Source organism: Danio rerio, chromosome 7 (assembly GCF_052040795.2).
Source record: "Danio rerio strain M-AB ecotype USA chromosome 7, GRCz13ab, whole genome shotgun sequence".
Taxonomy (NCBI): domain Eukaryota; kingdom Metazoa; phylum Chordata; class Actinopteri; order Cypriniformes; family Danionidae; genus Danio; species Danio rerio.
In genome coordinates, this window is record NC_141027.1 from 34,296,761 (window position 1) to 34,315,238 (window position 18,478).

Genomic DNA, 18,478 nt, shown 5'->3' on the forward strand with positions numbered 1-18,478 from the left:
ATTGTTTCATTTTACTAGATTGTGCAGTGATCAACGTGTTGACTGCATTTATTTAGCAATAAAATTAGCTTGGGTGCTAATGTTGCTTTATTAACGAAAATGAAAGTGTTGACAATGCATTTGTTTTGCACTAAAGTTAGTCATTGCTTATGTTGCATTGCTTTTGCAATGTGTTACGAGCTGTCAAGCAGCATGTGTATATATTTCCTGCAAATAAATCGCAAAATTGTGGCGTTGCAAAACATTTGCATCTTGTTTTATTGATAATGTCACCAGCGATTAGTTCACGTCGACTCTGATAACATAAACATTGACTTCCAAAAATCTAAAGTCGCTCAACCCCTACTAGGGATATGAAAAGTACTGATTTAAGAACCAATCAGTAATCTTATTTAAAAATGTCCTTTTCACACTTGAGCACTAACACTGTTCATTTTTTAAAAGCCACGTCTCTCAAAGGATCTGTCTATGAACAGATATGAGTGAGTAAGATTTTAAACACTCCAGTGTTTGTGTATTTGTGCACTGTAAAACAGTCAACTTTATCAAATCAAATGAGAGTAGTTAACTCAAAACCTATTGGGTTTTACAGTACTCAGTTGGTTTGAGTTCTCTTCATTTACTGGGTTTTACTGTGTTCAAATTGCTTCATTTACTCAAATGGATTGTCTTCAAAGTACTCATTAGGATTAGTTTTTGAACTGAAATGGTTTGGTGCAATCGGTTTCCTCAAATGGTTTAAGTTACCTTAACTTAATGGGTTTTACAGTGTGTAAGGCCTTTAGTGAAGAGCGATGATCATTGTAGCCAATAACACTCATACACAAGCACTCAACTGTTGAGTGCATGTATACAATGGCCAGTCAGCAGTTCAAGAATCCAATTAGTGGTGCTTAAAAAATGCAAACAGGAAAAACTGCTAATATTGTACTTTTTCACATTTCAGTACCAGCTTGGTAATTGAATTCGGTACTTCTGACATGCCTAATCTTGACACACCTAATAAGCCCACAAAATCATTTCATTCTGCAGGGCCTTTTCAGATGCTCTGAATAACACTACATGCCCTGTTTTACTGGAAAATATGTTTTACTTGAGCTAACTGGATATTTACAAGAGATCTCCAGATCATAACAAGATTGTCTCATATTTCACGGAGGAATTTTTGATATGCGATAACATTTGTGTAGTTTTACTCAGGAAAAGCCAGCCAAAAGTCAAATTTCTGTCACCAAAGACAAAAGAGCCAGTGATAAATTCATAACCGTTATCTCTGACCTGATAAAGCTGACTTTCATAGGACGAAATTAAATTAGAGTTTTTCCCCTGCTCACTTGCATCGCATCAACTGTGTGATGGAATTGGCAGATCATGGCACACAAAAATGGCACATTTTAGCAGACACAAATCCGAAGGGCATTTCTTTTTTTCTTTTTTATTTCCTGTCCATCCATGAAGACATTGCACCATACATAAATAATTATGCTGTAAAAATGACTCAGTATTTACAAGTATTCCATATAATACGTTTATATAAAACTTTATATTAAATTTAGATAGATTACATTTGGGATGGTGGCTGCGGGTCTCTGAGAGTTCGTATTGAGTTTGTGTTTGTTTGTTGTTTATCCACCTTTTTCCACACGTGATGATTGTGTTCTAAATTATGGGTTGCACTTCTAGCTTTAGGGATTATCAAAGGAATTTTGAAATTCCTTTATTATATTCATATTCCAATATTCATAGTAAAAACTGTGGAAGAGGTATGTCTGGTTTTGTGCTTTATTTTTTATACTTGATAGAAAATTATGCTTTTATTTATATTATTTTAACACAAGCATGTCTGTCAATGCTCCTTTGAGTTCACTGTCTCTCAGAATTCACTACAGTAAAGTAATAGTCAATATACACCCATTATATTGCTGTGAGAAGTCATTTGGGGATTAGTCGTGGTCTACTTAAAAAAATTTTCTTAAATATTTGATAGATGAACCATAAAGAGAATAACAGCACCTCAAAAACTATTTTTAAAAACACTTAATTTAAAGGAAGTGACTCCCATAGCTAACTCAAAGCATCATTGTGGTGTAGGAAAAAGGTGGATTGGTTATCTGTGGTTGTTGAGTAAAATCTCCAGCCAGCATGGACACGATGTGATGAACTGTCTGGAATAGCACGGTCCCCAACCCTTGGCAAAACTGATCCTCACACTGTTCGGGTCGTACGGCCCTTCCGGGTGTACCGGATGACTGGCCGGTTGCATTTGGCACGACTTCTCATAGTCAAACACCTTTATGGAGTAGCCTGGCATTACTCTCCTCACCGTCAGACTCAGGTAGGGGTGATGCTCCAGAGTGGGCGAGTTGACAAATATAGGGTGCTGACTGCGGTTGTAGGCCCAAACTCCATCGGGCTCTTTGCTGAGGAGGATGCCGTGGCCGATCTTGCCGCGGGTGCGCTGGACGGAAGTGGAGCGCGGAGAGAGGGGCAGCAGGCCCAAACATAGGCCTGTACCCTGAGGTAGGTCGTAGAAGATGCTGAGAGAGGCGTCGTGAACTGGGTACAGGCGGCCCACACGGGTGCGAAGCTCCCAGTAAGCCACATTACACCAGTGGTTCTGCGCCAGCGAGGAGGGAGACATACTGGCATCTGAAAGAGAGGTGGAAACGACATGTTAAGCATAAATTTAAAATAGAGAACACAAATCAAAATAAATAAAAATTGTAAAGCAGAATATTATTTTAAAATTCTGTATATTTAGTAAAAAAAATATCATTCTTGTTTTAATTTTCTTAATAAAATAATAATTTAGGGGCGTCACGGTTGCTTGATTGCCTCAAATCAAGAAGGTTGCTTGTTTTTGAGTCCTGGCTAAGCCAGTTGGCATTTCAGTGTGGAGTTTGGATGTTCTCCCCGTGCTAGCGTGTGTTTCCTCAGGGTGCTCTGGTTTTCCGCACACTTAAAAAACATGCGCTATAGTTGAATTGGGTAAGCTAAATTGGGTAAGCTAAATTGCTAAATAAATGCAAGAGTGTATGGGTGTCTACCAATGTTGGGTTGTGGCTGGAAGGGTATCCGCTGTGTAAAACGTATGCTAGTTAAGTTGGTGGTTCATTCCACTGTGGCGACCCCTAATGAAAGGACTAAGCCGAAAAGAAAATGAATGAATGAATGAATATAATAATTTACAGCAAAGATTGTTTTGGCCTTGCATGGTCTAGCACCACAATATTTATCTGAGCTTTTAATCCCATACACTTGTAGATGCGCCTTATGCTCGTCTGATGCTGGTCTTTTAACTGCTCAGTCAACGCGGCTAAAATCTATGGACCGGGCATTCTCTTCACTGGCACCTAAATTGTGGAACTCTTTACTCTGGAATTCTGATATTCGCAATGCTGAATCCCCTGAGTATTTTAAAATCATCTCTTAAAACGGAATTAATTGATTTAATTTGACTTTTATATGATTTTTCAAACTATTATTATTATTTTATGTGTTTTTAATAATTTTTATTGTTACTTTTCCTGCTGCAGGGGGGTGGGAGTGGGGGGTGAGGGGTGCTCATGTTCAGGCTGATTAGTAAAAAACAACAAAAATAATTATGATAATAAAAGAATAAAAAGATAATGAAAAAAAGATAATAATAAAAGACAATAAAAGAATAATATTATTAAATAATTGTTATGGGCATCACAGTAGCGACGTGTGTAGCACGATCGCCTCACAGCAAGAAGGTTGCTGGTTCGAGCCCCGGCTGGGTCAGTTGGCATTTCTGTGTGGAGTTTGCATGTTCTCCCCATGTTCTTGTGGGTTTTCTCCGGGTGTTCCGGTTTCCCAAACAGTCTAAAGACATGCAGTATAGGTGAAATGATTGAGCTAAATTGACTAGTGAATGTGTGTGAAAGTAAGAGTGTATGGGTGTTTCCCAGTGTTGGGTTGCTGCTGAAAGGGCATCTGCTGTGTAAAAGCATATGCCGTATAAGTTGGCGGTTCATTCCGCTGTGGCGACCCCTGACTAATAAAGGGATTAATAAAAAAAATTAATGAATGAACGAATTATCATAATTTTGTTATGATTAATTTGAAGCTGATTAGTAAAAAAACAACAAAAATAATGATGATAACAATCATAATAGCAATAAAATAATAATATTATAAAATAATCGTAATTATAATAAGTTTGTGAATATTTTGTGTAATAATTTGTAATATTTGTAGCAATGTTTTCCTTTTATGTAAACTGTTCTTCATTACCATGAATTTTTCTTATTAAATAAACCATTTAACTGAAGTATTTTATTTATCTGGCAGCGATCAGTAAAGGAATGTAAACATAATGTAAACTACATTAATAATGCTGGATAGCAATGTATGTTTAATAATCATGGATGTTTACATGTTTGCTACTTATTTACTGATAAAAAATAATAAACAAATAATTATTATTACTTTATTGTAAAACAATATCAGACTTCTTTGAGCTTCTGAAAGCCACAAGTGTCCCAGCGGAGTATTCCTCAGCATTAGCGCTCCACTAAAGTAACTGCGCTGTCATGACAAGTAATGTCAATGTTTTGACCACTCTCACATCAGCTCCGTCTCGTTCTCTCTGATGTTCCACAGAGCACATTCACTCCCTGAATCTACAATCCTATCAGGAGCGAACTGGAAACTGAAGAAGCAGCGACCCCCACTAACAGGCCCAAATCTGTCATCTCTGCCTCCAACACCCCCCGCTCCTGCCTCAGCATTCCTCTCTCTCTTCTGTCCCGCGCGGGGCCTACTGGGGCCCCGTCTCCCCCTCCGAGGGCCAGCATTCAGCTCTCTGACCACTCAGTGCAGGCTCGCGACCCCCTGACCCCCCAGCCGCCAGCCTATCCAGTCTGATTAACTCAAACACAGACTGATGGCATTATTTTGCTTCACAGGCTCTATTGAGGGAGAAGATCTAAAGCCCTGGGCCTGTGCCCCCATTCTGCTCAGTCTCAACCCTCTCTGGCCCAAACAGACAGCAGAGGACACACTGTTAATGAAGCAGCTTTGCCTCAAGGAGGGGTGCGGAAATACACAATCATTATCTCCCATTCTCCGCTCGCTGACTTGGTATGTGCTTACAAAAATGATGTTTGAGAAAAAGAATGAGGAGGGTAGCAAGAGGGAAATGGTGTTTTCTTTGAGATTTGCATATATTTGTTTTCTTTCCGGATTTAGAAAAGTGGAAACAATGCACTAAATAAATCAAAATGGAAAAGGCAGCGAGAGGAATTTCATTTTTTCTTGGAGATTTGCATAAATTCCTTTCTTCTGGGATTTAGGAAAGGGGAAATAATGCACAAGATTAATCAAAGTCGCCTGACAGACTCCAAACATTAAATCTGCCTTTCATATTGCCGCATTAGTGTTGACGTTTTCATATTTGACCTCGTTTAATCTCACGCTAAGGCTTGCACATCACTAAATTTGCTGCCTGGTTTAATTCTGTAAGCGACGCTATTGTGTTTCAGGAACTTTTTCCTCATATGCACAGTTGTTAGTGTCTGCGAAAGCATTCTTGGTGCTTGTGTGCCTAGCCTAAACCAACACCACAAAATGAGAGGGGGGGAGGAGAGGATGGAGTCTTGTCTGCCCCGCTGTGCCAAATATTAGATCTCCCTCCACATATTAGACCATTTCACTGAGCCAGTGTGTGGTGGAGAAGCAGAGAGACGGGTGATAATGGAAGTGCCACGACGAGTAGTGCCAGAGAACTCCAGAACACTTCCCGTATTTTCACGACTCAAGAACAGTAGCACAGTCTACATGTTCGGCTTCAACACCTACAGTTGAAGTCAGAATTATTAGCTCCTCTTTGAAATGTATTTTCTTTTTTAAATATTTTCCAAATGATGTTTAACAGAGCAAGAAAATTTTCACAGTATGTCTGTTAATATTTTTTCTTCTGGAGAAAGTCTTATTGGTTTTATTTTGGCTAGAATGAAAGCAGTTATTAATAAAAAAAACATTTTAAGGTCAAAAGGGTTAGCCCCTTTAGGATATATATTTTTTGATAGTCTACAGAACAAACCATCATTATACAATAACTTGCCTAATTACCCTAACCTGCCTAGTTAACCTAATTAACCTAATTGAGCCTTTAAATGTCACTTTAAGCTGTATAGAAGATTCCTGAAAATATCTAGTCAATTATTATTTACTGTCATCATGGCAAAGATAAAATAAATCAGTTATTAGAAATGAGTTATTAAAATGATTATGATTAGAAATGTGTTGAATCCTCTCTCCTTTAAACAGAAATTGGGGAAAAAATAAACAGAAGGGCTAATAATTCAGTGGGGTTAATAATTCTGACTTCAATTGTATCCTTCTGAGCATCTAACACTGATGCTAAAACTCTAAAAAGAATAGTTTCTTCAAAAATGAAAATTCTGTAATTATTCCATCACCATTTAGTTGTTTTAAAACCTGCACTAAGTTCTGAGAAGTTGCTGATTACACATAATCTGGATTATGAAATGTGTTTTAAAGAATGTAGCACTTTGAGATAGATCACAATTAAAATGTGATTACTTTTATAGATTACAATAATTGCAAATGATTGATAATTACTAATATATGATAAATTGAAGCAGTAAATGATTCATAATTTGATTCTCCATAATTTTTTTTCTTTTAAAAGTCATCCTGTAAATAATTGTACTATTTGTCATGCTGTTTATCTTTAAATATCTCACAAATTCAGTACATTTAAAGTTAGGTCAAACATGCTCGAAAGGTAATCCAAAAGTAATCTTTGTAGGAATCAAGATAATGTTGACTAAAATGTTGTTCAAACTGACCATTTTCACATTTCTTAGTAGCGGAAGTCGTCATAGTTAAAAAACTTTAAGCAAAGTAAATTGGAGAATACAACAATTTTTTTCAGTCTTATTTGCTCAAATAATAAAATAAAAACTCCAAGATTATGTAATAAAGATTTTCTGAAAAAGGAAAATAATTGTGTGAGACTGGCGACAGCAAACAGAGGAGAGAATAATGTCAAATTTACTGTTCTGTCCCATAGACATAGCATTAGAAAAGCCTCACACAAGTGTGCGTGTGTTATGACCCTTAAACGCTTCATAACAGTCTTGTGAAAAGGGTTTATTATTTGTAAAAGAGCATACTTTTTAAGTTATCTACCCAGTTCATTCCTTTCTTTTGTAAAACACAAAATAAGACAGTTCTAACCTACAGTGAAAGTCAGTGGTGTATGATTTCATCCCGGTTAACATATACTTTAATTGCAGACCGAAAAACTCCCTTAAAATATCAGTGCTTTGTGTTATCAAGAAAAAAGAGACTATAATGACGGTCTGGAATGACATGGGCGAGTAAATGATGACAGAATTTTCATTTTCACTTTCCATTTATTCTATATAATACATGGCAGTCCTTGCCATGAACAAATACTTAAACTGTGGAACATATCTATAGAAGTATCTTTCTTTTGCAAGTCATTTTTGTCGCTCATTCCTCAGGATAATCAATCTGCGGTAACCGAACTGACTGCATATTGATCCCTATCTAAGATGAAGCTAACTGCTTTTGTCAGGATGAGAAAGCAAAATGATTTCTCCATGTCACAATACTGAGACACTGAGAAAAATATGCAGACAAACACACAAAACACAATTACAATAAATCAGCCAGAAATGTAACCAGATCTAAAAAGATGCATGTCCCTTAAAAACGGGGGCAAATCATTTTCCAACAATTGATAGAGTCGTTCTTTGTCAACATCTGTAAAGAATCTCTGCAGAGACAGGCAGGATTTCATTAGTTAAATTGCGTGTTGGCCTGCGCTCTGTCAGGAAGAGGGGAAGCCACAGCGAGGCCTGTAATTTAAACCTTATTTTAAAATGCGACTGGCTGGCTGTGCCAGGGCTTGCATTGCAAAACTCAGCAGGAAGCAACAACATGAAAATAATGGAGGAAAGATTGTATGCGACACACCAAAAGAGGATCTTGCTTCATGTCTTCAGAGTTCTATATGCTCTGTAGCAATCAGCACACAGCAGATAAGAGCTCAGGAGGCCCCGAGTCCCCTGTCACCGTCCTGACAAAACTGCCCATTGTTGACCATAATCTAATTTTGACTCAGTGCTGAAAGTTGATGGATGACGTCTAAGGCCCCGTTTACACTAATGCGTTTTAGTTTGAAAACGCATAAGTTTTGCTACGGTTACGCCATCCGTCCACACTACGCCGGAGTTCTCGAGCGCCGAAAACGGAGCGTTTCGAAAACGCTGGAGAGGCCGTTTTCATTCTGAAACGCAGCTGCTCCGTCTCAGTGTGGATGATGGAAAACGGAGACATTTGAAAACGGAGGCGGGGCTGCAGACATTCGCCTCTCTGATTGGGGCTTTTCCTGAATATTAAGTAGCCTAACACGCATAGTTCAGTCCTGCATCTTCTCCGTGTAAGTTAAAACTTCGCAAGTTTGATCATGGCTGCAGTCTCTTCTTCTCAGTTTGATATGGAAAACAGACTATACCGAGGACACGGGTAAATCTTCAAAGGGAACAGTGTACTTTATAACTTCATTCACATCACCCTGGCTACGTTGTTTTACTTTCTCAACAATAAAATGTAAACATGATATAAGGAACTGCCTATTTTCATTTTAATATTAACAACTAAACAGACAGCAAAAATGTTGAGGCGCCGTGCTGCATATATGAGCGTCATCTTCACTGTGTGCATATTTATAACAAAACGGAGCCTACAACAACTGCCTCCTTTCAATTTCAGTGAAAATACGAAACACACCCTCTCTTTGCTGAATATCAGTTTTAATCGATAATGGCCATTATAAAAGTATAACATACAATAAGTTTATACATTATAGGAAATAAAGGCAAGCGATCAGTCAATATACAGAATGTACGTGCTTACATTAATCATTAACTTATCTTTGCGCTTAGCCAAAACACGTTACCTGAGAACAAGTAATAGATTCCAATGTCCAATGAATATGTCGTTAAATAAAGACAACAAGATGAAAGAAATATTCCGTTTAATAAATATAGTGAGGTTAGATCCAGCGGGAGATGCTTGATGAGAAGTCCGACTAGCACAGCTCTCATCTGGGTAGATTGGCTACAGCGCTTGCCTGAGAGTGTGTGTGTGGTCACGTGATGTGCGTTTTCAGCGTTTTGGTGTGGACAGAGAGCAGTTCAGAAACGCTGGGTGAAACGCGAGTGTGGACGCGGATCGTTTTCATTCTAAAACGCCGTTTTAAAACTGAAACGCACTAGTGTAAACGGGGCCTAAGAAGTTTTGGCTATTTGCATACAGCACATCTAGATAGTATATCCACAATGGAAAGTCAAGATTTATCCTAATGAAACTTTGGAAGGAAAAGTATTCAAAACACTAAGAATATCTTCAAACTCAGATTTAATTAAATAAAGAAAACTAAAAACCATATGGCTGCATAATTATACCTGAGAAAACAAGATAGAGTTCTGTGCTTAGACAACGTAGTATTAAGTTAACATGTAAATTATGCACAGAGACTTTAATTTGGAGGTTTGTATGAGTGCATGGCTTAGCTGACCAGTCATAACAAATAAATGTTACAAGTTAACCTAATTAGTAGCTCTGAACATAGCAAATTGCAAAAGAAAGCTTAGGTTTATTCATTTGAAACAGAAATCCATTGCAACATTCTAAAAAGACAGTAACAAACTTCTGAAATGTAGCATACTTGTATGCCAAGATCAAGCAGACAATCTGAGCAGTTGTTTAGACTGTTCCTATTTTAAATGTATTAATTGATGGAGACTTGCACACCAACCTGAATAGTCCTGGGACAGGCCGCCAGCGGATCGAGTGGCTTCGGTTTCTATGTAAGGCAGCATTGGAAGGGAAGAATCTGCAAAGAGGCAAAAAAGTCAATCATTTCACTCCTGCTGAACATAATTGAATTAGGTTAAGAAATACTAACTTAAACTACTTACTCAGTGGCTTGTGTTCTGGTAAGGGGGAGAGATGAGAATAAGGAGGTGGTGGTGTATCTGAAAATAGGGATAACAGAGTTAAAGGTTTTCTTCGTTTGAGCATCCCTCGAAAAACAAAGACATTTCAGACCATTCAAGGTCAAAACCTAAAGTTCTAAAACTGCATGAACATTTGGAAGAGTTTTCCCAGCGTTTTGAAAGCAAATCAGAATGTTTCAGCAAACCAGTATTCCCAGCTGGTATGGAAATTACAGGTGAAGAAGCGCATCCATCAAAAAGACAATGGATGTGTCATCAAGTGCCAAGAATGCATGGAATCCAATTAAAAGTGACCTGTTCTGTTGAGTCTCATCATTACTGAGGGTGGAAACACAACACTTTCTGCTGAAGCAGTGGATTGAAACTTCAAGGAAAACATTTAGAGTTTGTTTTAAAAATATGAATTATGTTAATATTAACATGATATCGCTGTTAATCAATTGATAATTATAATGACGTTTTGTGTGCCCATGTAGGACTACAGCACAAGTCATACCACAGCTTTTTTTGGTGTATTGTTGTGGCAAAAACTTGAATGTTACATTTTTTTTTCAGAGAATTCTGTCTTGACCCTCTTGAAAGACAATTATTTAAACAATTCCATTCCAAGCATGCAACCGACCATATATACACACTGTTAGGGTAGTGCTTTATGAACAGGGAGGGAACAGAGAAATTGAGAATCCCAGAGGGATTCTAGTTGGGAATTCCACTTCCTGAACAGGAGTATCACTGTCCAACTTCCCTCCCTATCATTCACCCATGCTTCAAGTAAAAAAAAAATCACTTTTTTAATTATAAAAAGTACGTCACACTGTGTTGCCTGATTTAATGATACAGAAAACATTTACACAGGCCTAAGATGGTTTGCTGATCTTAAATGTTTTTTTAAGACTATCTGAGTAAACTTTTGTAAAGTGCTCAAAGCATCCACAAACCAGCCTTCAGGCTATAGGCTGGAAGATTAAGATAAGTATACAAAAGCAGATATTTGTCTAGATGTGTTGACAATTCTAATTCATAGCAATGCAAGAAAATCATTAAAGCCTTCACAAAAGGCATTCAGAGGGTTTGCGTACCATCCTTTACTGGTCCACAGAGGCGACTGTAATGATGGGGGTTGCAGCAGAGGGTCTGGCTGTCCTCTGCCCTGAAGCTCTGACAATGACAGAGTGGTTTGAGGAGAGAGGATAATCGTAGGTCTGGCCAGCGGAAAAGTCGACACAGCAGGTACTGTGGAGACACTAGATGACCCCCGATTCGCACCTCAGTCTGCGATACCAGAACACATCCACTTGGCATCCCGCCTTGAGACTCAACAGCTTCCAGTAAAACATCCAGAGACTTGTCTTTCAACTTTTTGAGAAAGGCATAAGTGCACTTCTTGAGTTCTTGCTCGGTCACGGCACCAGTTTTCCGTTCCCTGCCACTCAAACTGCTATAGTTGTTGTGGTTCCTATGTTCCACACGGCAAGCGAGTCTGTTTTTGCTTCTGGGGAGGTCTTTAAACAAACAGCATGTCACCGTCCTGCCTTCGCTCCCATCGTTGAGAGGTCCATCGTGTTCAATAAGGACCCCCGGTTCCCCGCGCTCCTCTACGCGTCTGCCGCACGAGCCCGCGTTGTTTCCCGGTGCGTATTCCGTTCTGGGGATCTTCTCTGGGTTGCTGTCACTCCAGTCATCCGGACCTCCATCGCCCCCCTCTTTACCTGCGGTGACTAAACGGCTTCTCCAGAGTCGCCGAACCAGACCCGTGCGTCTCGTCCTGAACATACGACAGTTTAAACAGTTTGCATCCGTTTTTCCTATGTTTGGTCAGAACCGCGGAGACTCCAAACGCTCGTGCGCTCGCTGTCCGACATCAATGATCTGTGCTCACATGCACAGCCGAGCAGAGCCTGCGCGAAGCCCAACATTAGACTCCGCTGCTACAATATATCAACACTGTAGCAAAGGGCTTGATGTAATAATGATAGTGCACTACGCGTGGAGCGTTGCATCCAGTCTGTAAACATGCCCCGTAAACATGTGAAACTTTACTCTCCTCGAAATGCACGGTATGCAGAAAAAAAATCTTCGATAGCGTCCGTAACGGATCCCCGTTTTCAAGCAAACCTTCTGCAGCGGGTTAATGACGCCGAGCACATGAATGGAGCTCACTATAATCCCCGTTCACGTTCCGCGCGCTCCTGGCGGATGAAAATGCTTACGTTGCGACGGCAAAGTGGTCGTTCTAGGCGGATAGACGGACATATGTTGTCTTGAGGTTTCGTTCCGTGTTTCGGGTGAGATTAATAGGATTCTTCGATGGCTTCTTTCGCCGTTTCACTCTCTTTCTTCTTCAGATACACACACACGGGGCCCCTGAGGAGAGCAGTGGAGCCATTGGTTGATTCCCATCATGTGCTCGTCTAGACACTTTGGCGGCTGCGAGCCGCGCTGATTGTTGCGCAAACACAGTATCAAGTTTCCGAACTCTTAAAGGAGCAACATGTACCTCTGTGTGCGTGCTGTGCCAGCGACACTACACCAAAATGTTACCGCTGCGATGATTGTGATTATGCACCAAACGCACTGTTACACAGCAACAGTTTTTTTTTCTCAGATTACCCCTATTGTGCATGTAAAAACATATTACCATAATTACAAATTTCACTATCACTAGTATGACAAAAAGTAATTTTACGCCATTATTATTGTTAAAATAATCATTATGATAATGATAATTATCATAGTTAGTTTTTTAAAGCCAGTATTCATTATTATCATTCTTATAATTTATTATAAGAATGATAATAATGTCTCATACATTATTATTAACAATTGTATTTATTACTTTTCAATATATTGATAACTGTTAAGTTATTATTAAATAATAATTATTAAGTACTTCAATTGATAATTAGTTAGAATAATTTAAAACTTATAAATAGATCAAATATGGATGACATATATGTAATTATTATATGTATTGTTAGACATAAATGACATTTCTTTGTAAAGCTATTTGTAATGATACTACTGGCTTTCAATTGTTGCTAAAGGTTTTTTTTTAGATGACTGTCTACTTAACTATAATTTATGTGTGATTAAATTGCAAGTAAATCAGTTTAAAATAACTGATTCATATGAATGTTTTACAAGATGTAATTTATTCCTGTGATTTAAAGTTGAAATTATAGTATCATCACTTCAGCCTTCAGTGTCATCCTTAGGTCCTTCTAAAATACTGATTTGCAGCAATATTATTATCAATTACTGGTGGTGAATCATTAATATTGGCTCTGATTAGGGAAAACCCGTACTCTGCTTTATTATACTTTTCATGATAATTTGATGAACAGAAAGTTAATATAACATTTGTCACTCTGAATTATTTTAACGGTTATTTGAATGAAAACATAAGAAAACATGTATTAATGGCACATTAAGTGCTTATAAAATATAAAAAGCAGTGCAATGTTTTTAAATTTTAACACTCACAATGATCAGGAACGTTTTTGCAGAAATCTGTAAAATATTACTAATCCTGCACTAATCCAGCTTCAAAATTAAAAGTCTGGCCAAATGTTATAACTCACATGATATTTCTTAATATGCAATGATCTTAATTCTCAGTTCTACGTTTGTAAATGATGTAGCACACAACAAGAAACTGAGACTGGTGAAAATCTTGCCACTGTTATGTGAACCGTTACAAACTGTCAACATCCAGCATTGGCTGTTTAGTGTTCTTACACTCCCACTTCAGTGGCAGAATCCTTGGGCTTTCTCCCTTCACTTATCAGAGCGGATGATAACTGCTGTAGCCTGGCGTCAGGCTAATAATTGCCGCTACTCCCATTAAGTCTCTTAGATAATCTATCAGCAGAAGTCTGGAGCAGAGACAGAAAGACCAGCACCAAACCACCACCCAAAATAACTCCAGTCCATCCCGTCCGGACAGACATGGTCCTGTTGATGGGGTCTAGCAAGACCCAACAGGAATAGCATGTCAACAAGCCCCTTATTCCTAATGGACCCTAGGGAAAGAGGCGCGACAGAGGGAGACAAAAAGGAGGACACTTACATGCCCTTAAGGCTGTTCCTTAAGGCCCAAACTGGATGGCGCTAATACCATGAATACTGATGAAATTAACTGGAGACACAAACAAAACAGAGTAGGTTCAGTACACAAGTACAACAAATGCAAGCAGAGATCTGTTGAGCTGAATTAAGTTGAAGAAAATATTTCCAAATCAATTGAACCCTTTAACTTCCCCACCAAGAAAAATTTTTTGGATTGCATTTCTTAACTCCTAATGTAGCTAGTTAACACACTCAGTGCAACACATCCCATAATTTCTAAAATATTAGCATCTATGGTTGATATGTCGGCTTATGGCAAAAGTACCAGAATTAATACATATACTATGAAAATCATACAAATTGTGAAGTGTCAGACCAATTTATATAAAAAAATACCCAAAATAAAACATTTTGAACACAAAATCATCTTTATCTTTTGAAGTATGCCATAAAATATTTCAGATTCTCATTTAACATGCTTTCTTGTTTTTTTGTTTTTGTTTTTTTTACAATAAAACCAAAATCAATTGTAGAAGAAGTGCAACAGGATTATGTTTGTTTGATTTTTCTGTAAACCAACAATGCTTTGTGTGTGCAAACCATTATTTAAAACAGTCATTCTTTAAATGACTTTAACAGTCATTATTTAAAACAGTCAAAATATGGTCAACCCTTTGGTAGAGTGTTTTAGCTGCATTTAATATATTGTGATAATGAGCATGCACAATATTGATATTGTGTGCACGTCAAAATATAGTGGTTAAATATTTATTATTTAAACTTTTAGAGCACTTTTAGAATTCAGTGTATTTGCAGTGGTGTTCATATCAACCCTAAATGATTTTAAACTTGGTTAGCAGAATAGTTCAAGCATAAACATTTTTGCTTAATCTGCAATTACATGCTGAAATACAGATTGAAAATTGTATGACCATTTATATACAGCAAAAGGCTACAATAGATAGCACTAGTTAATTTAACTAAACTCACAATGAAAACTACAAGAGCATTTATTAATAGGTCATTTCTGACTAATAGCTAGGGCCAGAAAGTATCTGTGGACTTTTTTTTGCTAATTCTGCGCAGAATTTTGTAAAAAATCTGCAGATTTATGTGGAATGATTCATGGGAGTATCATAACTAAAAACGTAATACATGAAATACAAAAGAATAGCTTTTTAACTTTTATTTCATGTTTACAATGCAAATCCAACTAAATCCACTTATTTGGTAAATAAAGAAAGTCTCATATAATATTATATGTACTAAAAGACAGAAAATATTACTGTACAAATTGTATTTTAAATAAATCATATGAACATTTTCAGATTAGTCAATAATATTATATATTAATTTCAAAACTAGACAAATATAAATTTACACACATTTACACAAGTAAATAGACTCAATGAGGGGCTAAAATGTGCAAATCTGTGGATTCTGTGCACACAAATTCCATGCAGGGTTACTAATAACATGTTCAAATTATAGTCATAATCTGGCTAAATAATTGTGTTAAATAGAGTTAATAGCCAATAAAATTCAGCACCTTTAAACAAATTTAAACTAACTGTAATAAATCTGGCTTTTTCTCACTGTTGATTTTGATCCATGACATTAATTAAGAAAACTTTATTGTAATGTGTTATCTTGTCTTCTTACAATTTAATTTGGTTAAGATATTTGTTTACTTTAAACAAATATATAATAAAGCATTGCACTAAAGAAATCTTTTAATATTCAACCTGTTAAAGTAATCTTTTTTTTGCAGGTTAGGGCAATATCTTGATAATACTGTATACTATAACATAAAGCTTCTGCAATCAATTGCAACAAGTGAATTAGATATTGCCATATGCCTATTGTAAAGAACTGATTCATGACTGCTGGTGTGGTCTTTGGTAGCAGGAAGTCATAGCCACAGACAGACATTAGCAGTGAAATCTGTCTCCTGTGGAAGGTTCTGGCAGTCAAAACAGAGTTTCGGCAAGGAAAACCTCATTTATGGTGAAGACAAGAAGACAGCCAGAGACTTAAATGAATGTCTGCTGTGTAAATGTGACAGATGCTTCTACGTGGCAGGAGTGTGTGCATATTACACTATTGGATATCCCTACAATTTGAAGCACAATATGAAATTCTCTTTGCTTCTCTTCTGAAAACTGTAAAATAATTGCTTTAACATAAACGTCCATAATTTTTCTGTTCTTTTTGCTGTCCTTCTATTTCAATACAGCCATTTATATGCTTTTGATTAGGAGTGTTTAGACTATCAGATTTCCTCTAGTAAGAAATATAGCAATATCTTATGAGCAAGAGTCTGCTATGACCATATATCATCATAATCAATGACAACTTCAGCTGTACTGAGAAATCACAGATGGAAGAATAAGTGATTTTATGTCAACTGCTTTAGTGACGCATGTGTTGTGAGACAGCGTTTTATTTTGCTCAGATAGCAAAAAATGCACTAAAGAAAGCCACAACAAAATTTTACATTCTTCAGTATATCTTCCTTTGTGCTCAACTTAATAAAAAACAGGTTTGGAAAAAAATGAAGGATAAGTAAATCATGGCAGAATTGTGTTTTTGGGGGAACTGTCACTTTAAAGGAAGCTTCTTTCCACCACTGGAATAAATCATTTTAAAAAGGTTATTGTGACTTTTTAATCTCATAATTCAGATTTTTTTTGTATGTTTTTGTAATTGTGTTTATATGTTGCAATTTGGACATTTATTCGTTACATGCTACAAACTTGCCTTTGCTCATTTTCAAGACAAAATTGGCAGACACAAACTCAATTCTAATTTTATTTTTCTAATCACAATTCTTTCCTCTGAATTTTAAGATATTTATACTCAGTCTGATTTTGAGAAAGAAACAAGATTTTTTTTCTTACTACCACAAGTTTATACTTCATTTTTTCACACAAAAGTCAGAATTGTGGCATAAAAAAGTCTGGTCAATGACACGACAGTGGCTTCCATAAGTACTTGCTTTTCTACTGAATGAATCAGAGTAAATTAATAAAATAGTTTTGTAAATGATTCACTGTTAAAAAAATGCAGGGTTCCACACAACTCATTCATGTTGTTCCAACACAAATCGATTAAGTTATCTTAACACTTTTACCAAATTTATGTGAACTGAACATAAAAAATTAAGTTGCCCCAATAAAATCGAAGAATTGTGTTGATTTAGATCATTTTAAATAAGTAGCTTAAAAATATTTTTGAGTACTTAAATGGCTCTTCTAAGGAATTAGGTTAACTTATAAATTTGTTTAAATTTAAATGGATTAAACAAAAAAATGAACTTGTGGCAATAAATTTTTTTATATATATATTTTTTTTAAGCATATTTTTTGAATGTATATAACAAGTAATAAAAAATCACTGCAAATCATTTTGTTTAAAGGTAAAATTTGCTGAAAATTTTTAATTAAGTGTTATTCTACTCACCCTCTAAGGCCACATGTCAACACCTGTTTTATTCAGTGCAACAATAAAAAGGTTTTAAGCTGAAACCATGTTTCTTGGTTATTCTTATAAAGCCAACGCTTTATATTACTAGCACTGATGATACACTGGCTTCTTATGAATTGGTCATTTATAATACCTCAATGTATCATCAGCAGACAACTGCAATCATCCTTCATTGTTTTGCCTGTATAAGTTTTTATTTATTTTTTGCTGTTAGTCATTGGCTTGCAAGTTAAATTAGTTGACCAGTTACTTAGCTAGCAGTGTTCGGCTACTTAAAAAAAAATCATTCAATTCAATTTATCTTTATTTCTATAACACTTTATAATGTAGATTAATGTCAAATCAGCTTAAGTAGTAAATTGAAACAGTGTCTGTCCAGTTTTCAGAGGTTCAGTTCAGTTCAGTGTGGTTTAATTTTCACTGCTTAAAGTTCAAACACTGAAGAGCAAATCCATCGATGTGCAATTACTAACTACATCATTGAAATTCTGAAAAGTAACTTAGTTACTCAATACATAATTTAATTACTTGAGTTAATATTAAAAATCCATTATAATCTCAATGCATAGACAATAAAAATTTAACTATAACTTTAAATGCTTTAAATTGGAGTCAGAAAACACTTCAATTCTAAACACATATTTTTGCGTATTAATTTCATATCATTTATTGACATGAATTTCTAAACCTTTTAATTTCTTAGGCATGTGCAATTGCCAGACAAATAAATCCTTCTGTTGAAAAATTAAGTTATTATGCAAAATATCTGATTAACACAAAATATACGCATATAATTACCCTCCTTTCTTTGAATTGATCTCTTATATTGCCATGAACTAGTTTGGCAATTATTATGTTTTCTTAAGATTATACAATTACCT

General features: G+C 36.4%; 1 protein-coding gene and 1 long non-coding RNA gene across 7 annotated transcripts in view; one reads left to right on the forward strand and one right to left on the reverse strand.

The window, feature by feature from the left end:
* LOC147836032 (uncharacterized) overlaps positions 1 to 5,258 on the forward strand; it is a 23,306-nt gene extending 18,048 nt beyond the window's left edge. For all 4 annotated transcript variants that reach the window (XR_015495867.1, XR_015495869.1, XR_015495868.1 and 1 more), the window contains one exon: positions 4,627 to 5,258. This is a non-coding gene — a long non-coding RNA (uncharacterized LOC147836032). The remainder of the gene's footprint in view (positions 1 to 4,626) is intronic.
* Positions 1,420 to 14,176, reverse strand: smad6a (SMAD family member 6a). Of its 3 annotated transcripts, none has more exons than XM_087258682.1 (4): positions 14,113 to 14,176; positions 10,005 to 10,061; positions 9,842 to 9,919; positions 1,420 to 2,649 (listed from the first exon to the last, which is right to left on the reverse strand). In XM_087258682.1, exons 3-4 carry the CDS (start codon positions 9,903 to 9,905, stop codon positions 2,108 to 2,110), a joined length of 606 nt encoding a protein of 201 aa, XP_087114808.1. In that variant the 5' UTR covers positions 9,906 to 9,919; positions 10,005 to 10,061; positions 14,113 to 14,176; the 3' UTR covers positions 1,420 to 2,107.
* Positions 14,177 to 18,478: the final 4,302 nt, after the last annotated feature.

Coding starts and splice junctions, on each gene's coding strand:
- smad6a (XM_087258682.1), bottom strand. CDS start 9,905: ATGCTGCCTTACATAGAAACCGAAGCCACTCGATCCGCTGGCGGCCTG. Junction 2,650..9,841: donor CCTGTCCCAGGACTATTCAG/GTTGGTGTGCAA, acceptor CCTCTCTTTCAG/ATGCCAGTATGTCTCCCTCC.